General features: G+C 38.9%; 1 protein-coding gene across 2 annotated transcripts in view; it reads right to left on the bottom strand.

The window, feature by feature from the left end:
• The window catches only part of PPTC7 (protein phosphatase targeting COQ7), a 37,530-nt gene extending 11,783 nt beyond the window's left edge, over window positions 1-25,747 (bottom strand). The window contains exons 1-2 of one of the 2 annotated variants that reach the window (XR_005781116.1): window positions 25,231-25,747; window positions 4,370-4,549 (exon numbers count right to left, since the gene is read on the bottom strand). Coding sequence is in view for 1 of the 2 variants with exons in the window: in XM_040443912.1 (XP_040299846.1) it covers window positions 4,370-4,549; window positions 25,231-25,453 (403 nt within the window). In the remaining variant the exon portion in view is untranslated. The remainder of the gene's footprint in view (window positions 1-4,369; window positions 4,550-25,230) is intronic. The other variant, XM_040443912.1, reaches the window with a different exon arrangement.
• Window positions 25,748-25,975: the final 228 nt, after the last annotated feature.

Genomic DNA, 25,975 nt, shown 5'->3' with positions numbered 1-25,975 from the left:
TCTGAAGGGCAATACAACATTGGGAAATGTGTGTATCACTTGATTTAGCAATTCCTAAGAAACAACTAGAGATGTAAACAAAGTAAGTACAAAAGCATTGTTGAAGAACTAGAAACAACCTCAACATTTGACATTAAGAGACTGGTTAAATCAGTTACAGCACCTCCAGGAGGATGTAACAGCAGGAGGCTGCACACTATCACGGAATACTTAGCAGTACAGACTCTGCCGTCAGCCTGGCCCCATCTGAATGCTGGCTCTGTCGCTTACTCACCTGGTGACCTGGGCAACTTACTTAACCTCTTTGCACCTCAGTTTCCTCATCTACAAAACAGGGATAACAGTACCTACCTCTTAGTGTAGTTTGTGAGGATAAAGTTAGTTAAAGCATGTCAAACACTTACAACACATAGTAAGTGTTAGCTATCTGATAGTCACTAAAATTGTTAAGAGAAATATATTTGCAAATGAAAGATAACTTAAGCGAAACAAGTAGATTACAAGTTGGCATTAAAGTTTCCTTAAATAGGGGCACCTGGGTGGCTCAATTGGTTAAGCAACTGACTTCAGCTCAGGTCATGATCTCATGGTTTGCGAGTTTGAGCCCTGCCCTGGACTCTGTGCTGATAGCTCGGAGCTTGGAGCCTGCTTTGGATTCTGTGTCTCCCTCTCTCTCTGTCCCTCTCCCGCTGGTTCTCTTGCTTGCTCTCTCTCAAAAATAAGCATTAAAATTTTTTTTTTAAGTTTCCTTAAATAAAAAGTGTTCTCAAACTTAAATTTAAATTCAAAAAAAGTAAAATTTAATGTAATTTTAAAAAGATAATAGTAGGCAAAAGCTAAACTGTTAAGATGCCTATTAAAAGCAAAATGAAAAAAAATAAACAGGCTGTGGAACCAGCTGCGTTAAATCCCAGGGCTCCATTATTTTCTACCTGTGTGACTGTGGGCAAGTCACTTATTCTCTCTAGGCCTCAGTTTCTTCCTAACAAAATGAGAAACAGAAGTACCTATGGATCTATCTCATGGGGCTGTTATAAGCACACGGTAGATGCACAATTCATATTACCGTTATTCTATGCACAAACATACACAAAAGAAAAATAAGGGAGCATAATCACTAAAATATTAATAGTTTCCTTTGTGGGATTATGGGTAATTTATTAACTTTTCCTTAATAAAAATGTGTAAGTTAATATAAAAACACTTAAAATATTTATCTCATAATGTTCAGAAATTCCATTTCCTTGTTATCTAATCGGACACCCTAACGCTAAGCTATTTAGTCGCCAGCCACTAAACATCAGAGAAAAACACAGCACTGTAATGAACTGGCAGTGCCACCAGATAATCTGCATAGCTTATGTTAAGATCACCAATTACCTTTCCTTCCTAACTCAATGCACAAAAACTCCAATCACTTTTCACTAATAGAATCACCACACAAAAGATCTTCTGAAAGCTGATGGGATTAATCTGAGGAGGAAAAATGACAGATGAGTAGCATAGCCTTGAAAAACCTGGGGCAGGAAGGACTCATGTTGACTCATTATTACTCACTGACAAACCCAGGCTATTGTTTTGCCACCCCTGTGGCCGTCACGGTCACCTGCTGAGTTGGAGTCAAAACGGTCCTTGTGAATGACAGAGCTTTAACATGCAAAGCAGCACAAATGAAGGTAAGCCCAGTGTTACGGAATCATCTGGATTTGGGAGTATATACTCCTCCTCTGCCTCTTCAAATAACTGATGTGTGCACATGGATCGGGCCCTGAGAGCCTAATCCTGGAATACATTATTCTTGTGTATTTGTAGAGGAACAAGCAGGAAATGAAGAAAAAATGTGCTGAGGACAACAGGGTCAAGATGTTCAGACCACTGACAATCCAGACAGGGACCCAAGCAAATCACTCATGCTAAAATGGAAATAATTTTTATCACTGGCCCCTAATTTTGTAAACTACTATGGAGCCTTTTGTGCAGTAAAGAAAGAACCTTATTATGACTCACCCCCTCAAATTCTTAAGATATGTTGGTTTTATAAGACCTAACTCCACTTATGGTTTTCTGAGAAATTATATATTGACAATTAGCCTGTGATGCCGACCTGGATATAAAAGCAGCTAGAAATTCTTAAGAAATGAGTAGTTGACCTTTATATTGGAATTGTGTTATAGGCTTTTTAGCAATTCCTGGATAAAAAAAAAAAAAGAATTACCTAAAGTTATCATTATTTGTGGTTATATCAGAGGCTCAGTAAAATTCAGCAGGCTGTCTTCGCCAAAAGATGCTTGAGTTTAAACAGCTTAAAGGAGTGTAGATTAGGTGAAAGAAGCGTGTATGTATCAAACATGGTAATGAAGGATTATTTCAATGTGTCTTTTAGGAGAAAAGAAGTGATTATAATATTCAATGTAAGAAAACTTCTAATATGTCCTTACATTTATTTTAAGACCTTCCAACTACATGAGGGTAAACAGGAAAGGAAGGAGGGATAAGAAAGAAACATAGCAAAAAACAAAGCTAAAGCTTTCAAAGTACAAAATCAGGATAGTTGTTGCTTTGCAATTGCTCATTCCAAGTTGCAGTGAATTGATAGGGGGTGTTGGCAAAGGACTCATGGGAACAAGCAGGAGTTGGGACCTGGAATCTGTGTCTATAGGCTCTTCGTCAGATGTTAGACTTTTAGATAGTATTCTGCAATGCCCTCTTTCCCTCAACATGCTTCTGAGTATTGCATGAAGCTTTGAGTTGTTCCTTTTCACAGAAAAAGATCTCTCCATTGAACAAATGAAGCAAGGGGGTCAGAGGTTAAGTAGTTTTCCCAAAGTCATATGGAAAGTTGACAGAGGTGCTAGAAATAGAATCTAGGGTGTTTCACTGTGCCAGGCAAGCTCCAGATTGCATGTCCAAAATAGCGGATTAAGACAAAGCGGTATATTGAAACCTCAAGACAAGGTTTCTCTTCAGTTAGAAGGAAAACAAGCTGATTAGTCACAGCACTAAGACAGAAGATGGCAGCATGATAAAAAGAACACCTTCTTATAAAAGATTTAAATTGAAGGCAAAATTTTACAACATGGAAATCTCCATTAACACTGATCAGAGGCTGATTTTAAAAATGGATGGTGACTGGGAAGGAGGCTACTTCTACTAACCAGAAAGATGCTGGCAATTAGCAGAAACTTAATAACAGCCTTCTGAGAGCTTGCTCAGAAGGCTGGGTAAGTTGTTGGGTAAGTTCCCAGGAAACCATTTAACAAACAAATGTAGAAGCTTTGGCCAAAAGATGCTCTATTAGCACACCAGATAAACACACACTAGATATTTGGAAGTTTTCTAATACAAGATTAATGGGGATCTATTTTGTGTCATGCTATCTCACAGACTAATCAGCTACCTGCTAGCAGTCTAGGGTACCTAAATGCAACTTGAACTCCCCACAGGTAATCAACTTAATTTTACATACCCAATCCCATTCCCTTTCTTCCTCCCCTGGAGAGGACCACTATCCTGAATTATACAACCACTTACTTTTCTTTCTTCTTTTATCACATTTTGGAAACCCTGAACAATATGGTTTTACTTATTTATGTTTCTGAATTTGAAATGTGGAATTAAACTGTTAGGTGATATTCCACAATGTTCTATTTTCCCTCAACATCATGTTCCTGAATATTGCGTGCAGCTTTAAGTTGTTCCTTTTCAAAATGCATTTTTCTATAGTAAATGGACTTTCTTTTTTTTTTTATTTTTTATTTTTTTATTTAAAAAAAATTTTTTTTTTCAACGTTTATTTATTTTTGGGACAGAGAGAGACAGAGCATGAACGGGCGAGGGGCAGAGAGAGAGGGAGACACAGAATCGGAAACAGGCTCCAGGCTCTGAGCCATCAGCCCAGAGCCCGACGCGGGGCTCGAACTCACGGACCGCGAGATCGTGACCTGACTAAAGTCGGACGCTTAACCGACTGCGCCACCCAGGCGCCCCAGTAAATGGACTTTCTAGATTTGTTCTGAGTCTTCTGCTGTTATATGAGCATTCCTGTACCTATCTCTTGGTACACGGATATGCAAGAGCTTCTCTGGTCTAGGGTATAGACCTAGGAGTGGAACTGCTATGTCATACACTCTGTTTACATTTAACTTTATTCCATAATACCAAATTGTTTTCCAAAGTGGCCGCACCTATTTACATCCCCTCCAGGCAGTAGTACTTACGTAGAGAGTGAGAGAAGCTCAGAGCTTTTCTATCAAACTCTGCTTAATAAAGAGCCTCAGAAAAAAAGGTGGGTTGCCAAGTGATTTTCTTGGTTTTGTTGACCATCTCCTGAGCTTCTTTACAGAGGAAAACACACAGCATAGCTACTTACCAAGCAAGGGTACTTTATTTTGCAGCAACTCACAGTAGCTCGTGGTGAGGATTCCAATGGGATTACTTGGGACGAACCGTCCTTCTTTTACTAACCGTTCACACGTCCGCATTAAAGTCCCTGAGAACTGAGATGGATCAACTCCATAGTCTCTCCATCCTCCTACACCATCAGCAACCCCTAAAAACAAAACAAAAAAATTACATTGAAAGGATGTTCTTACTGACCTCTCAGGAATTTTTATTACTGTCTCCTACTAACAGTTAATTTTACTACATACTAGTACATGTATTTACCCTGGAATTCAGAATGAAAAGTGCTCATATTTAATGTATTATACACTAAAGGGCACCTGGGTGGCTCAGATGGTTAAGCATCTTGACTTCTGCTCAGGTCATGATATCATGGTTCGTGGGTTTGAGCCCCACATCAGGCTTGGTGCTTGCTGTCAATGCAGAGCCTGCTTCAAATCCTCTGTCCCCCTCTCTCTCTGCCTCTTCCGTGTGTGCTCTCTCTCTCTCTCTCTCTCTCTCTCTCTCTCTCTCTCAAAAATAATGTATTATACACTAATACTCCTAATTCACATTCTCTACTTAGAATTCGATCTTTCATAAATTGATGAATAAATATGTGTGTTTTTGGCCAAGAGTTCAACTTCAGCAGGATTATCGTCTTCGTATAGAAGTATTTATGTTATTACTGTGTTCTATTTTATAAGAATGAAAACTGATTTTTAAAAAAAATGCTGATGATAGTGATAATACAACTGAGCCAGAGCTGGCAATCATTCAGGATATCAAACACAGCAAACTCTAACTTCAAATTTTGATCAATAACTATCAAATAAAGAATTAAAAACATATCCCATCCTCTTTCCTCCTCCCTCAGAGACAGCCACTATTCTGTACAGGTCAGCACTGTCTAATACAACAGCCACTACCACAAGTGACTACTGAGCCTTTGAAATGGTGCTGATCCAAATTAAGAAGTCCTCTGAATATAAAACACACATTGGATTTTGAAAACTTAGTATAAGAAAAGGGTAAAATATCTCACTAAATTTTTATATTGATTACATGTTGAAATAATATTTTGGATATAATGTGCTAAAGATTAAAATTAATTTCACGTGTTTCTATTTGTTTTATTAATGTGAATACTAGGAAATTTAAAATGACATGTGTGGTTCACCTTTTTTTTTTTCCCCCGAGAGAGAGAGAGAGAGAGAGAGAGAGAGAGAGAGAGAGAATGCAGAGGGGAGAGGGGCAGAGGGAGAGAAAGAATCTTAAGCAGGCTCCACACTTAATGTGGAGCCCAATCCCACAACCCTGGAATCATGACCTGAGCTGAAATCAAGAGTCAGACCCTCAACCGACTGAGCCACCCAGGGGCCCCTCACATTGTACTTCCATTGGATAGCAATGGTATTGAGATTTGCATGGGTCCATAGAGCTGCTGATGAGTTCAGAGTGTACACAAGACTCCTTTATCAAAAGGAAACTAGTGTTTAAGAAAGTCAGTAAGACACCAAAGTCAACATCATACCACCTCCTATTCAACTCCTTACAAAACCCAAAGCTAGTTGTTCAACATTAAAATCAATTTCTGTCTGCTAAGTTTAAATGAACTGAGGGAACTAAAAGATCAGATATATATACATTATTAAGGCTTTAAATGACCATATATCAACCTTTCTGGAAGGATCTATAAGAAGTATTAATAGTAGTTTTGGAAATAAGAGACTGAAAATGATCAGTGAACAAATGGTCAGACTTTAGCTTTTTAACTTCATACTGTTCTGAACTATTTAAAATTTATTTTTATAATGATTATGTATTGATTTTATAAAAATATTAGGAATTTTATAATTTTTAAGGCTTGCTGAGCATTAAACATCCTCCCCACATACATATTTACATTTTTGTATGTTCAACTTTCACACACATTTTAAAGAACTTATTTGGTACAAAAGTAGGAGAGTGTCTGTCTATATATGCATCCTGAAAAAACTGGCTTAACATGAAATGGACCCAGAAAAACCAAACAAACAAATATGAAATGGACACATGAAACTCTGTTTTCTGGTGACTGCATTTCTCAAACAGAAGTGGAATACATCCTGAAAAAAATGAGAGGAAACATAACTAGAAGAGAGTATAAGGAAGGTAGCAAGCAATATCCCTCTTAGGACAGCAACTTTTCCTACCTTTATGACCAACCAGTAAGCAAAATTTCACTATGGGGCAGTTCCAAATTAGTTGATTAAATGATATGGTGTCTGGGATTTTTTTCAAAACAATAGGGGGGAGGAGTGATGGAGGAATGGATGAAATGAGATTGGCCATGAATGGAAAATTATAAAGTGGAATGAGAAGCACTCTCATTTCTCTACTTTGATATATATTTGAAATTTTCCATTATGCAAATTTTCCACTATACATTATTTAAAATTTCCATTATTATTATCAATGATAATAAGAAAGAAAAAAGATTCTTCTGCTGGCTGTGTGGAGAGCAAGAGCAGAAAAAGGGGACGAATCAGGAACCTATCTTAGTAACTCAGTGGTGATGGTGGCAGTGCAGTCAGTGTGCAGAGATTGGAGATCCAGTGTAACAGAAGGACTCATTGGGGTACTGGATGGAGGTATAGCAGTGGTGGAGAAAGACAAGTATCAAGGATGACTGAGGTCTACCCTACCAGGAAGAAGTATCACTTTTTTGTTTTTCAAGCAATTTTGAGGATATCTGGAAAATTTTCACAGAATTTAAGATAGTTTAATAGGAACTTCTTTTGAGGAATTCTTATTGGGGGATAAGATTTCACCATTATTTTATTTTTTAAAGATTTTATTTTTAAGTAATTTTTACACCCAACATTGGGCTTGAACTCACAACCCGAAGACCTACAGCCACATGTTCCACTGACTGAGCCAGCCAGGTACCCCTCACCATTATTTTAAATGCAACAATTTGTGTTAATTATAACCGTTGCAACTTCATCTGATGAATCATTCGTTCTTTTCAAATTACTGCCTGCTTGAGGAAAGAATTTCTTTTTAACCAGTCTCTAAGAGCCACAATTAATTTTAAATACAAAGTGGTTTCATCTGCAAATGCCCTTCACAAGAAAACCATTAAAATCTGAGATAACGTTGAGAGTTGATCCTGGCACTCACTAAATAATCTGTCAGCAGGTTATAGAGTCTGACCTGACACAGCCCTTCAACATTAATCAGATTTCTCCCAGAATAGAGTGTAACCTTTCAAGCACCTGTTTGCTTTTCTACGGGAAAAAATCCTAGGCAAAGCTCCATTGGAGAAATCTCTTTAGGGCAAGAAGGAGATTCAAAAAGCTGTGGGAAAAAAACGTCTTAGTATACATAAATAATTTACTCACAAAGAACAAGTTATGTAATAGGAAGAGTCATATTTGGGATTAGAATCAGGCTAAAACCAGAATAACCTACCACATGTATATTTGAAACCTAGTTTAATTCATATTAGGCAATTATTTCTACAAGGAAATGAGTATTTCCTCTCATGCACAAGCAAAAGCCTCCAACCACAAAGGAATAACACCTTTTAAACAGTGGAATTAATCCAGATATAAAGAGAAATTTCACTTAGAATACATTTCAAAGGTAACGAAAACAACTGTTAAAGGAGAGATTGCTTAAGATCCCAAAGATAAGAAACAGCAAATAAGAACACACCTAAGAGCAAAGGGAGACCACAGTAAATACTAGAAACGGGGCTGAGGGAGACACATCCTACCTATGAGAAAGCAGCTCACATTCTTAGTGGGCAGCAACAACTCACACAGGAACTAGACACACAGCTCCCATAAATGCTGCTATAGGAGGGTCAAGAACAAATGGTTAATGCTCATGGTGCCCTGTGGGAATGGAGCAAGCCTTCGCTTAGGACATAACATTCAGATTAGGCCCTGGAGGGTAAGTCACTTCCACAGTCAAAGGAAAGTAATAACAGGAAAAGAATGGTAGACAATTAGGTGTGGCTGGGGTTTGGGTGCTGAGAAGTTAAGTTGAAAAATGCAGGGCAGGAGCTGAAGTTGTGGGCTCAGAGTTGTGATCCAAGAACTTTAAACTTTACGCTATAGACTTGAACTGATATGGGAGCTATTAGACACATGTGGCTACTGAGTTTGAAATGTGGCTAGTTTGAATTGAGATGTGCTGTTAAATGTAAAATAACACTGGATTCCAAAAATGTAGTACAAAAAAACTATAAAATACTTTAGTGATAGTTTTATACTGAATAGATTGAAATGTTTTAGATATTGTGGGTTAAATAAAATATATTAATTGAAATTAACTGCATCTATTTCATTTTTGCTCTTTTAAATGTGGCTACTACAAAATTTAAGATTACATTATGTAGTTTACAGTATATATAGCACTGCTATAGACAATAAAGTCATCAAGTTTCCTGGGTAAAAGTGATATAATCTAATCTATATTTTCTTTTTTTTTCTTTTTTTTTCCCTAATCTATATTTTAGAAGAATAATACTGATAGCAGTGGAGAGAATGGGTTGGGAAGAGGATGGAGGTCAGGCATCAGCTGCAAGATTTTAGTTTAGACATAACGAGAAAAATAGAATACTCACTAGAAATACAAAGGAATGAATACAGAAAGACACCTGGACTTGATATCAACGTACTTTATGTCAACAGGTTTCTGGATTTCAGGAATGAGTATTGATTAGATGACTCTCCAGTTGGGAAAGGAGTGGAAATGCCTCTAGAAAATATTGAATTGTCTTGGGTATGCTGAGTTTTAGGCACCAGGAGGACATTTTTAAGGAAATGTTATGTATGAAAAGTCAGGAACTGTAAGTCTGCAGCTGGGGAGGTAATCAGAGCCACATCTTTGACAAAGATTGGGAAGTTAACGCCATTAGGGGTGGATTAGATGCTCAGGGAGAACACAGAGAGTAGTAAGTTCAAGGAGTCAAGTGGGGACTTTAGGAATGAGAATTCCTGGTCAAATAGCTCATTTGTGAATTGCATTTTACTCCAGGCATCAAATTACAATCACAGATATGATAACTGATTAAGTTTTTTACAACTGATTAAAGTTTAAGGAAATAGTCCAGTTTGGCAAAATGATATAATTTCTTTAGAGGTGAAAAGAGGTGAAGCTGAAAAGGTAGGCCTAAATTAATGACTGGGAATGCTTTGAATGCCACCAGAGAGTTTACACTGAATATAGAAGCTATTTCCTTTAATTCACTATAATCATCTTATGTCTCCATTAATAACATTCTGTCAGCATATATCTAGCTTAAGTGTTTCCTTTGACCCCCCAAATCCAATTAAAACCATTATTAGAGTAAGATAATGGTTACATATCTGAAATAGCCAAGCAAAAGGCTGAGAGGAGACTACAGAACACAGAAAATTCACTTAGGTGTACTATTTACGTGGAAATGCCAGTTTTGTAAGGTGGAAGATAATCAACCAGAAAATATTTATGATGATTATAATTTTCCACATAGTATTTTGGTAAGTTTCCTGTAGACTGTTTTTCTAAAGTGAAGAGTTAAGAGAAAAGAAGATAGGATAATTCCGGTGTGTTTCCCATCATTTAAGTGTATCTTTCTATAAAAAGAAAATTCTTAAAGTAACAGCCAATTTTCATTTATTAACACATTTTTGTCTTTTCCTTACTTATAATCATATAAAAACAAAATTTTGTGTACTTTAAAAAAATCATTTGGCTTTTTATTAAACTTAAATTTTTACTTAATAGCTTTGTTCTAGGCCAAAAGTTGAAGGAGAAAAGATTTCATAAGCTGAAATTGTGGAAGCTTAACAATCCTATCTTTCCAATTGCTTATGGTCACCTAGCTGCAAAAGGCTCACCTTGAAAAAGACTCTGAACTAAGCCAACATCAGTCTGTGTCTCTCTAGTATGGTCCATTATCAGCCATAAGCATGAGGTTGCCATTCTTAAGCCCTTCCTACTACACTCACCTTCAGACTGACATGCAATTAGTTACAAAGCAAACATTTTCCAGAAGAAAGTGACGCCTAGAGAATAAATTCTAAATTTCAATTTTTATGTATCAGTGAAAAAAGATTTGACAATTTTATCTAAAATAGACTCTGGCAGAATTTCAGATATTATCTAGTACCCAAAGGTAATAGCTTTATTCTTTGCATTTTTGATGATCTTGAGGCATTTTACATTGAGCCTCACACTCTAGTGAAGCAAGACAGTTCGACAGGGATTGTTTTTCCATCAGTGAAACACATCTCCTATCTACTAAGATGGGTACTTGATAGTGAATTGAAACTCCAGAAGAGAAACTGAGTAAGATTCTGGCTGGATCACAAGAGTTGAATAAGGAGGGATCAGGATATCTGTTTTTACACTTCCTGCAGCAAGTATTCATCTAATGAAGCCCTGGCTAGGCAGTATTTATTGCAGTGCTGTGGCCAGCTCCTTTTCAGATGAAAAGGTTCTTTTTCAAATACTATCATCTAGTGTTCTCTGAGCTAATCTTCTTTGTCTAGAGACATCACAACATGAAGCATTATAACTAAAGAAAAATGAGATCAGAGTATAAACTCAATTTCTATCAAATAGAATAGATCATATTTGTATCAACGTTGCTGAAGCCTCAACTATTTGGGCATTAAGAACACTCCCCTGTGATTCAGGACTGTGAAATGTTGTATCTGCAAATAATTATCCCAAAGGGAATAAAAAGCAGAATTACTGAAAAAAAAAATTCAACAGTTGAGTTATTCAGAAAAGTACAATTTGCTTTGACTAACAGTCCTTTCAGTTCTCTAGAGGTGAAATTATATAGATTATGATGTTCTTTCTGCTTTAACAAGCAAGTGATATATTCCCTTTGCAAAAAGTTTCCCCAAAGCAACCATTCTTCATTAATCACCAACAAAACCTGCTTCTTCTGATTCTCTGGAGAACAAATCTACGTCAAGAATTCAAGATCTCTAAGCAGAACAGCAAACTCAGAGCTGAGGCCATGAAGCTGAAAGAATGGAAGGGAAGAAAGGTTCAACTCTGGTTAAATGTGTGAAAGTGGAACCTATAAACAAAACTCAAATTCTGCTAAAGAAAGGGAACTGTCTGAGGCACTTAAATAAGGATCCAAAGTAGAACGGTCCATTTTATGTTTTAGAATTGTAAACAATATAGCTGCTATTTCTTACTAGCTTAGTAAACACAAAATTACTTCGTGATTAATCAAATTAAAATGTACACATACACACACACACACACACTCACCCCTACTGTTCAGAATACTTCATTATCTAGAGATGGTAATTTCCAGACAATTCTGGGCAGTTGCTTTGCCTTAAAAAAGTAGTGAAAAATGCTAAAAGGATTAGGAAATGATACTCTGAAGGCAAAATAAAATAAAATTAAAATTAAAATGTTCTTCCTCTAACTTTAGCTCTTCTGTTTAAATACCAACACTTAATGTGGAATGTCTGGCTCAGCGTGACTTGGGGAACTTGGTATCTTATAGACTTGGGTATGAATCACTACCTTCTCATCAAACTGAAGAGTTGAAGGTGAAGTCACAGAAAAGGTCACTTCACTCCTTTCTGAGCTGCAACAGTATCTTCCTCAAATGCTAAATGCTGTTAGCAGTGCTTTCTGAACAGAAAGAAGCAACAGGCAAATCATGGGCTCACACTTATTGTGAACTGTGAAGTGTATGGGCAGGGCCCTTAGTGTGTCATAGAATTAAGGGCTTCTATTAAAGCCAAGACTTCTGTTTCTAAATATTAGAAAATGTTATATAACACCTAATGATTTAATGTTTAAATAAGAAAACAACAGCAATTAAAGCCTAGTTAGTTATCTGATGTGTACCTACTTGTACTGGCCCTTTAGGCTAAAAAAGAATTTTTCCTTTTGCTTGTAATTTATAAGATTAGATCTAGAATTCTGGTCTTAAAGGTTAACATAATATTTATGACAATTAAGCTATATATCCTTGACCTAACCCCAAAGAGGATACTTATTTACCTCCCTGCTTTTCTCACCCATCTATAAAAATAAGAGCTGGCCTTTACTAAAATACCACCCTCTGGGAGAGGTCAAGAGTCACATGTAGCCCTGGCACAAACACTCTTTTTTTTAAAAAATGAGAACATAATTCCTCTGAATAAGCCTGCCAAGTGGAGAACTGTCCCTTAATTTCTAAACACTAATTAATTTTTTTTCCTACACACTGTTTCACTAAGTAATGGTATTTGAGTGGTAGGACCAATAATTGTTTTTTCTTCTTTCCATTTTCCATGATATTCCCATTTTTCAGTAATGAGTATATATGTTACCTTTATGGGAGGGATTATAAAACCTATATAAATCCAGTTAGAACTGTATTTTACACTTACATTCAATATTAAAGTTATTCAACACAGTTTACTGAACATTTTCTATATGCATGACATTGTAGTGAAAGGGAGCTAAAGGGATTTACATATAATAAAAGATTTCCTGCCCAGGGAGCTTAAAATCAAGTGGTAGTGACTGTGGCAGGGAAGAAGGGTTTGGAGAGGTTTATGATAAATGGCTCTAACAAAATAAACATGCACCAATAAAAACTAAAGTAAAGATCAGATTACATCTAGCTGAAGGAATCAAGAAAGTATTCATGGAGAAGAGAAGTGCCTGATCCGCGCCTTGAAAGATGAAAACATGAGTCATGGGGGAGGAGGTTGACAAGAGAGGCAATTTGGGCAGTTCCTTAAGATTCTGACTAATATGGATAAAGTGCAGTAATAAAGGTGAGGGTAGAACTCTTAAGAGCTGAGAAACCTGACCTCCAGGTAAATGCCTATTTATTACATTCCAGCCAGGAACCTCTGACCAGCAATCAGCCCAAACAATTCACTGCAGGAGTTCAGGCTTATAAAGGAGGTCTCCTGAAGGAAAGGACTGGCCTGAAACCACCAAAGTCCTTGAGGCCCACTGAACTAGTTAGTTCAACTGAGGGCTTTATTTGCTTTAATGAAGGGGCTTTGCTCAACTATTAGCTTAGGAATAGCTAATGTCAAGGTAGTATTCAGACTCAGCAAAGATCACCTTAGTAAAACAAAGTTTTAAATGATCATTTCTGACTTGAAAAGCAGTGTATATACACTAGGCAAGGGCACAGGCTTTGGAGTCAGATCTGGGTTCAAACTGCAGCTCCAGGACCAGGGTAATGTGTATCCAAGGGTGTCCCTTGGATAGCTCTTTGAGCCTTAGCATCTTCACCTGTAAATGGGTGCTCAGCTCATAGTCGACATGCAGTAAGAGAGACTTATGCCTCTCTAAGACCAAATAACAGCATATAGAACAGTCTATATCAAGCAATCTTTGATCAGTGTTTGTAGTTTACAACCACTGTTCTGTGGTCACAACCAAAAGACAATTCCCACTCACAGGTAATATATAAAAGATGAATGGAGTCCACTCAACTTTTCCCATCACACATCCACCACCATTCAGTATCTCATTAAACATTGAACAGGAATTAAGGAACAAACATATACGTCTCTACAAAATATACAAGGAAAAACAGATCCACCTACACTTTGAAGAAATTAGTTTTCCTTTTTCAGAAGTGATTCTGAAATAACCTTAGTGAACAAATATCTCTTCAGTGCCTGCTGTCTGCTAGGTGCCAGGGTTCAGATTTAGATATTCCTTATTTTAAATGGAAAATCTTACATAACAACTGGTGATATATAAATTGGCCTAAACCATTCCCTTCAGTCACTACAATAATCACAGCACCTCTATCACAACTTTCCTGTCTCCTTTCTCTTTATATTGTGACTCCCCTTCAGGGCGGAGTCTCTTTCACATTGCTAACCAACCATCCTTTTCATCTCTGGGTGCTGGCCTAGTAGCTGGCATAACAGTTCTCAATTCTTGCTGCACAATGACATTACCTGTGGAATCCAAGTCCCACCTCCTGAGTCAGTATGCCCAGGATGGACCTGGACATCCTAGCAAAGTATGGCCAACAACTGCACAGGTGATTCTAATGAGAATCACTACTGGAGCACTCAGAACTTAGTTAAGGCCAGCTGGACTTAAACATTCTATGAGCCAGATGATTCCACCTCTGAAATGCCTCTCCCAACAAGCAATTCCCTATTTCCCATTCCCAAATTTGATCCTTCTCTTGCATTTCCTTCTCTTGCAGCCCAACCCACCCACACTTGTAGGCTAGAAACCTTAAGGAAGCTTCCAGATGCAAAACCTCAAAATCAACTTCAATTCCTCTTTTCTCTTTCATCCTTTGTCCAATTATCACTAAGGACTATTGGTTCTATGTCTGCAATGAGTCTGAAGCCCAACTACTTTCCACTGCCCTAGTTAAAGCCTTTTCTAACTCAGACTATTTCAGTAGCTTCCTAACTGGTCTTTTGCTTCCTGTTCTCCCATTACACTCTTTGTATCATTTTCGCTTCTTTCTTTTTTGCTTTTTACAAGCTTACTATGTCCATGTTATTCTTCTAGTCAAATACCTTCCATGTATATACACTTTTTTACTTGTATATGTAAAAACATTCTCTAGAAGGATACATAAGAAACCGGTAACATTAGTTCCTTCTGGGAGAGGAACTTTGCAGCTAGAAGACAAGAACAAGAGAGACATTTTACTCTGCACCTTTTTAAATTTATAGTATCTTTTGAATTTTGTACCATTTGAATGTGGTACCTCTTCAAAAATGACCAAACCAAACTCAAAACAAAAGTGAAAACATTTTCTATAGCTTCCTAACAACAACAAAAATGAAACACCCAATTACTTAACACAGCAATTGTGACCTTCCAGTTTGGTCTCAACCTATTTTCTAACAATTCTCAACCACCCTCCCAAACCCACCCAGCTGGCCCAAATTACTCTTTAGCCACAAAACAGCTGTAGTTCAGAGAATCTCCAGTGTCTCTGCTGATTCCTCAATCTGGAGAGCTTCACCATTTTTCTCATTTGCCTCCATTTACTGAAAACCCATCTCTCGAGGCCTGACTCCAGGCTTCCATAACACCTGATGTGTATTCTTTATCCTGTTCCTGTGGCCTTCCCTGCCCCAGTATGAAACTTCCAGGCTGAAGTCTGTTTTGTTCTCGGTCTTCTCCACCAAGGAAGCAACTTGTAAACAATGAATTCAGGTGACTGTACTGAAAAGTTACAATACCAACACTCTGGTATACAAACTTTCATCTGAGAACTCCAAAAAGAGAACTTACCCAATATTTTATCGTAGAGTTGCACAAGGTGTTATGCTAGCTACAGGATGCTCCCGTCACAGACCATTATAAGAAAGTTTGATGGAAAGAATCCTAAAAGGGAGTCAGGAGAGAACACCACTCCCAGCTTTCTTTGCCACTAACCTGCTGTAGGAAACTGGCCAAATCACTTCTCTAAGCTTTACTTTTCTTATCTGTGAAATAAGCGACAGGAAGGACAAATTCTCTCGAGTTCCTTTAAGAACTAAGATTCTGGGATTCTAAATCACACTGCAAGAAAAGGGAACCTGATTTAGAAACTATAAAATAAAGGTTAACATACAGCTATGCTTTCTTTTTCACATACATTACATTTATTGCATGAGCTAGTTTTGAAGCAAAGGCTCCATTTTAACCTTCGCAAATTTTCCTTTCTTCTTTATTACACCATCACATGTATGTTTTCAGAGATGTTGCAATAATGATTCAGAGGGTAAGAATACTGCCCCATGTCCTTTTACTTTAGTTTTAACCACTTAAAAATGTTGGAAATGTTTCTTTTTTAAGTGTTACTACCTGACAAAAGTCTAATTAAGCCTAGCAAAATGTCAGGCCAACCATTTTTCAATTTGAAACTCTGATAAAAGAAGAAAAAAAAAGAATAAAAGAGGGTTATCGATTAGTATTAATTTACTTCACTGAATTCATCTGATCTGTAAAGAAATTTATATGTATACATGGAATGTATTCACAAAACACACTTTGTTATCCAAAGACCACTAACTGTTGAGTGAATTTAGCATACATGAACAAGAAAAGTAATGATAAGATCAAAGTTGATGCTCAAGAACTAAGAGAAGTGATTTTTTAAAAACAATGTATGCATAAGACATCTTTGTTTAGAGTTCCTCATTTCATAGAAACATTAATGACCATATTACCAATTAGTGGTTGACTTAAAGACCATGAACCGTTTTCTAGCTCTTATGCAAATAGCTCACCTCTATTTTCTTATCCTAAACTGCTATCCAAACATTGATGTGAAAACAGAAGCACTTTTTGTTTGCTTCATTCAGCACAGCTAATCTTTTTCATAGACATCAAATGACAGCATGGACAAATTCTGATAAATCAAAAAACTTGCTGGGTAGCATCCTTGAAAGATCAAAATGTACAGTCATAGTGGCACACAGACTCACAAAAAGAAATTCCCTTTCTTTTCAAAATAGTCTGTTAATGAGTAAAAGAAAAATCGGTACAAAAATGTGTTAGAATTGGCCTGAGTCAAAATAGTACTGGGTCTTTCAACAGAAAGCATTCTTTGTAGTAAGTCACTTTTGTAGTCTCTGGCAAAGTTTTTGCAGTCATTTTGTAGCCTGTGGGATTCATACCAACAATTCAATCAATTCTAGAACTATTCACCAAACTTATTCACCACAAAACAACTGTTTAAGAACCTGGTAAATTTATAAATTGTTAATTAAATGTAACAGACTCAAGATCAATAATAAGCTTACTAATGAGAGCAATTTCATAACAATTGGAAAAGGATAAATTACTATAACCTTTTTGAAGGGACCTATGCTAAAATTCATATCAGAGGCCTTGCAAGTGTTTGTAGCCTTTGACACAAGAACTCTTCAAGGAATTTATTCTAAGGAAATATTCAGATGCAGATATTCATTCATTCTAATGTTACTCAAAACAGAAAATTGGCAATTGGGGCATCTGGCTGGCTCAGTCAGTAGAGCATGCGATTCTTGATTTTGGGGTGTGAGTTTGAGCCTCACATTGGGTGTAGAGATTACTTACATAAATAAAACTTAATAAATAAAATCTTTTAAAAAATGAAAGAAAACTGGCAATAATCTAACGAAAAATAGATGACTGGTTAAATGAATTATGGACTATGCACGCAGTAAAATGTAAGGAAATATTGTAAGGAAATATGCTCAATTTACATTACAAAAAATAACATTACTATTAAGTCAATTTTATTTAATAATATATATATTGTTGTACATACACAAAAGCTAGAGGAAGCCACACTGACTACAGCTGAATTATGATGTACAGGTGTTTTATACTGTGCTTTTCTGAACATGGGTTACTTTTTAAAGCACAAAACAAAAGCATTTATTTAAAAGCACCAGATAACCAAGCAGGAAACTTAGGCCCAAGTCCCAGCTATGATACCAGCTGTTAACGACCTTATTGAGGAGTCAACTTCACAGATGAGGAAACAGATGCAGATTAAATGGAGATAAGAACAGCTATTCTAGTTAAAAGATTAAATAATGTTAAACACAAAAATGCACTGTAAAATCTAAAGCACTATAAAGCACTGATGAATCATATATTGTGTCAAGATACTGAATAAATGCTTAGGAAAAACTGAGTGAAGTGTTTTCACTCTTCAAGGAAAAGCTTTGTACCCCACCCCACAATCCATCCAAAATCCTGTTTGGGATCTTATCCAAAAGAACTGAACATCTTTTCTTCTTCAAAATTTTAAACTAAATTGAAAGAACTGTGCCACTTGCCAACTCAAGTTTAAATGATTAAGTATGTTATCAGCCTAATGTCCTCTGCAATGAGTCAGCTTTTGCAAAAAGTCTTGATTTATGATGCAATTCTGTAAATTGTGTGTATTGTTTAATAATAGGAAACAAATGACTTAGCTCTCAAGGAAATAGAAAAATACCAGATTTTTAAAATATTTGACAACTCCCAAACAAAATAGATCACTAAATTTTATTACTAATGACAAAAATTAGGATCCAGGGCATCACTTCTTAAAATGAGATCAAAAGTTAACACTAATTTTGAAAGGCAAACTCACAACGCACACTGTTTTTCAGCTAACTAGAACTTCTGGTTTGAAAAGTCTAATTTCTTTTTTTTCAAATTAAAAAAAATGTTTATTTACTTATTTTTGAGAGAGCACGAGCAGGGGAGAGGCAGAGAGAGAGAGAGAGAGAGAGAGAGAGACAGACAGACAGACAGACAGACAGACAGACACACTGAGAATCCTAAGCAGAATCTGCACTGTCAGGGCAGAGCCCAAGGTGGGGCTAGAACCCACAGAGTGTGAGATCCTGACCTGAGCCGAAGTCAGATGCTTAACCAACTGAGCCACCCAGGTGCCCCTAAAAAAGTCAAATTTCTTTAGAAAGAAAATACTGTTAACTTACTTTCCTAAAGCATTTTCTGAAAATTCTGAACCTAAAGCCCCAAGTAAGGCCTCTCTAAAAGGCACAGGACTTACATAAAATGCATTTGACATTCAGCTTGAACTTGACATCAGCATTTACTCAAAGGACATGGTTGTAGGTCAAATACTGTGGCCCGGATATAATGCTTCGTGAGTCACACATGAGTACAAACTCCATTTGGATACTGTTGCTACTATTCAGGTTATGTATTGCCCAGTTTCATAAAGCAGTGCTAAAGTTCAGGGAACAGCCTCCTTAGATCCAGCCCCTTCTCCTCCACCCTCCGAAAAAACCCCACCACAACCAGCTAACTAACATATGCATCTTACCTTCTGCTACAATTTAAAACCTTTTTTAAGGGGCGCCTGGGTGGCGCAGTCGGTTAAGCATCCTACTTCAGCCAGGTCACGATCTCGCGGTCCGGGAGTTCGAGCCCCGCGTCGGGCTCTGGGCTGATGGCTCAGAGCCTGGAGCCTGTTTCCAATTCTGTGTCTCCCTCTCTCTCTGCCCCTCCCCCGTTCATGCTCTGTCTCTCTCTGTCCCAAAAATAAATAAATGTTAAAAAAAAAAAATTAAAACCTTTCTTAAAAAAATGTATTTTCTAAAAAGTATAAACAGTCATGCTTTCAAAATTCAGTTACTTGCTCTATAAAAAAGATTCATCTAGAATCCTTTAAAAAGATTAACACATTGAGAGAGAAGCTGAGAGGAAAATTTAAAACTAAGCTTGAGAAATCTCTAGATTAAAGACTGAACAAAGGAAAAGTAGTTCTGACAGTATAACAAATGAGGACATGACTTTAAAAATAATGTGCCTTATAAGAATCTTAAGAAATGTACAATATATCTGTATAACAAAATGAGAAAAATATCAGGGAGAAAGGGTTTAAAAAACAAACAGCAAAATTCCTCTACCCAGCAACCCTGTAATCTTATTTATTACACAATGAAAGAACACTCAGAAAAATCAGACAGCAACTAGTCAAATGCATGGCTTTTTTTTTCTTTCTTTCCTTTTTTGGCCAGTGACTTCTTAAGCCCTGTTGCTTCTATGGGTCCTAAAGGCTCTTTTACTAAACCCACAACTCTCATATTTCTTTAATATTCCACAATTTTCTCTTGAAAGTACATAGATTATGAAATCAGGCATATTTAAAGTACTGATTAATCTTAGAACTTACATTTGATTTTTACCTTTTAAAAAAATTTCCCTTGGATAATTATAAGTATGTAAAAATAATTATATAAAAAACAACTATATTCCTCATAAAGTTATAGTTATAATAAGACCCAATAATTCCATTTCTAGATATATACCCAAGAGAATGAAAAATATACGTTCATACAAAAGCCTGTACATGAATGTGTCACAACAGCACTATTCACAACAGCTAAAAAGTAGAAACAACCCAATGTCCATTAATAGATGAATGGATAAACAAATGCGGTCCTTCCATATAACAGAATATTATTCAGCCATTAAAAGGAATGAAGCACTGATACAAACTAAATGTGAGCAGATTTTGAAAATATACCAAGTGAAAAAAGCTAGATACAAAAGGCCACATTTTGTATGATTCCATTTATATGAGATGTCCAGAATAGGCAAATCTATTGTCAGAATCTACTTTCTGTTGCCAGGGGTTGAGGGAGGGGAGACGGGGAGTGACTGCTAATGCACAGGGGTTTTTTTTTGTGTGGGGATGAACATGTTCTGGAACTAGTCAGTGGTGGCAGCTGAACAATCTTGTGAATGTACTAAATACTAAATTTAGTACTAAATGTACTAATTTTTTTTAAGTTTTATTTATTTATTTTTGAGAGACAGAGACAGCATGTGCAGGGTAGGGGCAGACAGAGAGAGAGGGAGAGAGAGAATCCCAAGCAGGCTCTGAGCTGCCAGCACAGAGCCTGATGTGGGGCTCGACCCCAAAAAACCATGAGATCATGACCTGAGCCAAAACCAAGAGTGGGATACTCAACTGACTGAGCCACCCAGGTGCCCCCCAAATTTTTTAATTATAAAAGGTAAATGTTATGGCAGATGAATTCTATACCTCAATTTTTTAAAATTCAACCAAGGTCATGTCTGCTGTCAAGATGTAGATCAGGCTAAAATTTGGCTTTCAGAAAATTATGACTATATAGCAATAACACTAGTTTCCTGATACAGCGTAAATTTTAGCTGAGGCAAGTTTCAAAGGGGACTTCTTCAGAGGCTTAAATTAGCATACATACACACTCTCCCAGGGTGACTACTTTGCTACTAAAAGGATAACTCACTTTTGGGTACAGAAGTTCAATCAAATACATTAAAATTATCATGACTGTTGGAAAAAAACATAAAATTCTACCTAACGTATTCACTTCCTAAATACACTTTTAATGTTTATATTGTTCACATAATCCTTACACCTTAAAGACAACTACTTTTAAGACTGCCATTACTTACAAAAACACTTCAGAAATCCTGGCCACGATCAAAATCATACCTAAAGGCTAGAATATGACATTGTTTTCATTTCTCTTTAAGGTTTAAGTCTAGCTTAAATAAATATCCTGCAGTTTTTTAAGAATTACATTATAAATACTCAATTTTCAGAGGTCAGATTTTAGATGGCAGAGACAATGCTGCCATTTGTAAAGAAGTGGTTTCAGTTAACTGTGCTTTAGTATGCAGAGGAGTTTTTGTTGCATTTTAATTATGAGTCATAGTGTGAATGCAGAAGTTGTAAATACACACACACACACCCTTAAGCAGAAAAGCATTAAAAGGACAAACAGTACCTAAAGACAGACTGGTTTTGAATTCACCTATCTTTTCAAGAAAATCTAGTGATGCAACGGAAAGAGGACAGGAACGGGGAGTCTGGGTGCTAGTCCTAGTGCTGCTATTAACTAGTGGAGTAACCTAAGCAAAATCATTTGACCCTCTGTAGGCGTCCATCTTCTCACTGGTCTCCAAGGTTTCTAAGTCTTACAACTCTCAACAGTCTTGGATTCTATTGTTAAGTAGCTTAGGGCTGTGGGAGGCCTAGCAGTTACACACTAGGCAGCTCTCATATTTTTGTGTACTTAGGCATCCATGCCACATAGAGTAATGAAAGAACTCAGGATTAGCCACAAGGAAGAAGAAAAAAGAAAAGTGCACATATAGCCCCTGCTGGTACTGGTTTCCTCCTGTTGGACCTAATAAAGAGAAAGCACCTTTGCCAATTTTCCAAGGGATAGGAGTGGTTCCTATGTCTCACCACACCCACCATAGTCGGTTTTTCCTAAAAGAAATCCAGTGGGGACTCTACAAAATGTTGTAATGCACCAGGTACTTTTAGTCACTGCATGACTAATAGAAAAGATCAATTCTAAATTAAAGAAAAACAACAGTTTTCTCTTTCTAATACAAAAAGAAACAAACAGCTTTTATTCCAAACAGTCAAGGAGTTCTAAATGACCACAGTGAGTTGCACATATGCTTAGCAACAAATGGTGTCAACCCAAAGAAAATGAATTATCTGTAGAACTAGAAGGTTTGAAGCACTGAGGTTCAACATAACATCATTCAACAGTCTTTTAACACATTTCAGTTTAGAACTCCAACTTCTAGAGAAAAAGCACTACTAAAGATGTGCTGAGATGCTTCGCCTCTCTCACAGCCAGAGATAACCAGAGCTGCCTGTGAGGGGATGGTGTCAATAAAATAGAAGTAACCATCACACAAAGTGGAAGCCAAAGAAAGGAGGCCAACTCAGTTGTTTCCGGTGGCTCCCAAGATGGCTCTCTGGAAGAGCTCCTCCAAAACAGGACAGTCCAAGAGAACCTGTCTTCCCTGATTTGTACGCCAAACACACACACACTCAGTCTCTCTCTCTCTTAAAATGGCTCTTTGTCAAATATGGCCAAAGACCACCCCTAGGTGACATAAGCAACACGTGTTTGGTTATGCCTGGCAGCCTCCCTTTTGGAAGGGGTACAGAGCTGCAGTTCCTAATCTGGTCCCCGTGCATGCACCTCTAGGTCGCACAAAGATGGACTTCATGGGGTTAGTGAAGTCCTTGAATGCCTGTACAAAATTTTGCCTCCATGCACATTTTTCTGGAGAGAGAGCCCTTGGGCACTCAAAAACCCTGAGACTGTGAAACAAGGATAGTTAAGAACCACTGCTTTAGCACCAAACATAAAACAGAAGAAATATACTGAAGGTACCCATGTGAATAAGATAGGAAGTAATGCCCGTTACTTCAGATGCAAAATAGCAAAGGGTGCCGTCTTTTCAAAACAAAAAGAAAATATGATCTGATGGTCAGAAGTCCCTAAGGGTCACATAGTCCACTCTCTAGTGGTAGTCCATCCTCTAGTTTAGATGAGGAAATGAGTCGAGAGGCTCTTGCCCAAAATCACAGATCACAGAGCCGGCCTGGCAAGGCTCAGCACCAAATTAGGCACGGTTTCTGCCAAGATGATAGGTTTATCTTTCAAAATGGGTTTGACCAAAATTCCCCCATCCTTAGAAATACCCCCACTTCATTAAGAAAGTAGCCTTCAAAAAAAAATTTTTTTTAATGTTTATTTATTTTTGACAGACACACACACACACACACACACACACACACACACACACAGAGAGAGACAGGGCATGAGTGGGGGAGGGGCAGAGAGAGAGGGAGACACAGAATCGGAAACAGGCTCCAGGCTCTGAGCTGTCAGCACAGAGCCCAATGTGGGGCTTGAACTCACAGATCCACGAGATCATGACCTGAGCCAAAGTCAGACACTCAACTGACTGAGACACCCAGGCGCCCCTTTCAAAAATTTTAAATCAAGCTTAAGTACAGGGATTTGGCTCATTAAAATGTCCCCAAATCATCAATCAAATTGCAAATATTTCACAAAAGCCACTACATAGATTTACAAGGGGGAACCTTAGTGGCTCATTGTCACCTATCCTGTTGCACTATGAGTGCAATTTGAAAAAGCAGCACAGGTCACAAGCTCATTAAATGAAGCTTCTAAATGTAATGGAAAAAGACAGCTCCTGACAGCCCTTTAAAAAAAATACACGGAATCAGGGTCAAGCCGACTTCAAAGTGGAGTTGTAGGATATCTACAAGCTCCTTCACCTAAGGAACCCTCTCCCACCCTCTTACAGTTAACATCAAGAGTGTTGCCTAAACACTAAATGATTTTTTCTACCCAGGTAATGGGGTCATTCATAAATTAAAATGAGAACAACCTTTCTATACCATGTTCACAAACACTACATGTAGTAGAAACAAAGATAATAAGCAGTTATTCTGAGATCAAATTAAAAAATAATTATTGTCATAAAAAGTTACAGGACCATTTGTTCCAACGCCAAACTTTGCCCCAGCATATGAAATTTAAAGTAATCAAAAACTCAATCTCACCTGGGAAGTGAAACCAAAGTGACATTTGAACCCAATTCAATGACAGCATGTCCTTCAATTTCAAAGGAAGTGCTTTACTCATTAAAGGAGATTCAATGGCATACGATTCTATAGCATACACATTGTCTCCAAAGATATACGTTATGACAAACTTTCTGATTGCTTGTGAATTATATCTAGCCCTTTCTGTAAGTTCTCACGCTAGTCTCCCGTCCCCAAAGGTGTAACTGGAACAGGCCCTTCGGAAGCACCTGTGGCCTGAAAAGGCTTGAACCAATTTCTCAAGGCTTTCTTGGCTGCAGTTTGAAGAAGGTTCGACCATTCTATTTTGGGTCAAGGAGATTCTCTTCCACCCCAAGTGACCTCAAGCGGGCAAGATCAGTTTGGGAGAAGGTACTGCGAGTGTTTTTTCACCAGGCCAGCGCCACCGTCACCGCCACCGCCTGCGAGACTCCGAAAAGGATGGAGATCTGGTCACCATCGAGGCGGTCAAAGAATGCGGCCGGGCTGTCTGGGGCTCGCGACAGTCCGCTATGGATCCCGCAGCGTGGACAGGCTGCGGCGTCAGGAGTACGCGAAGAATCAGAGATATCCGGGGCACGCAGAGGGAGGAGGCAGGGAGGGAACAAGAGCGAGGTTAGGAGTCTGCAGGTGTCTCCGGGGGAAGGGACGAGGTCGTCGGGACTAGCAGAGCCAAGTGACTAACAGTGCGGTTCTGGACTCGGACAAACTGGTCACATCTCAGGCTGGGTGACCTTGAGCACAGAGCTCGACCGCTCTGCGGCTCAGTTTCCTCATCTCTGAAATGGGGGTTGTTCCAACGGAAAACGCACCTTGGAGCGCTTGGCATCGCGCCTGGCACATAGTAAGCGCTCCCTCCCTGCAGCTACTACTGGCTCTCGGGCTCCTCTCACCGCCCGGAGAACTGGGGAAAGCCCGGAGCAGGGAAGTCCCCAGGAGGCGGATCCGGGGCTGAGACGGGGGGACCCGAGCCGGGGACTCACCGAGCACGTCTGCTGAGCGGTGCCGGGCCACGAAGCACGCGTCGTCCCCGTAGCACGCGCCCTTCTTGAGAAGGCCCTTACGGAAGTCTTTGCCGAAGCCGCAGCCGGCCGTCACCAGCCCGTAGTCACCGCCGCCGCCACCACCGGCCCTGGGGTCGGTCTGCGAGAGGCCGCCGAGGACGGCGCGGGCCACCAGCCGCCCGTACGAGAGGACCGAGAACATCGCCGCCGCCGCCCCCCCGAGGAGGCGGGGGGCCCGGGGAGCAGGAGGACGCGGAGGCCCGGAGCCGGCTCTCTCTTCAGCCGCAGCAGCGCCGCTGCCGGAGCGCTCCTCAGGGCGGCGCACAGCCGCCGGCGCCGCCCCTGTCCGACGCGCGGGGCCTCGCACACGCTGCGCCGCGCGCACCGGAGCCAGAGCGAGGTCAGAGCCAGCGGCTCCTCCGCCTCAGCCCGACTGGGGTCCCGGCTGCAGCCACCGCTGCCGCCGCCATCTTCCACTCCACTAGCGTGTTCCGGGCCGCGCCGGCAGCGCCGCCCCCCCCGTGGCCACGCCTATAGCCCCGCCCACGGCTCGCGGCTCGGGCCCAAGCCACGCCCTCTCGGGCCCCGTGCCTCAGGCTGCCTTTGAGGTCGAGCGTGCGCAGAGGGAGTGGACACAATGTCTCCTGGGAGTTGTAGTCTCTGTTTACTTCACTGCCTACCATCCAGGACGTTTGAGGATTCCCCAGACGCGGGACCTAAATTC

The sequence above is a fragment of the Herpailurus yagouaroundi genome, unplaced genomic scaffold (genome assembly GCF_014898765.1).
Source record: "Herpailurus yagouaroundi ecotype Mexico unplaced genomic scaffold, PumYag 191, whole genome shotgun sequence".
Lineage (NCBI taxonomy): Eukaryota > Metazoa > Chordata > Mammalia > Carnivora > Felidae > Herpailurus > Herpailurus yagouaroundi.
The sequence above is the reverse complement of the archived record's forward strand: the minus strand, read 5'-3'. Positions and strand labels throughout refer to the sequence as shown.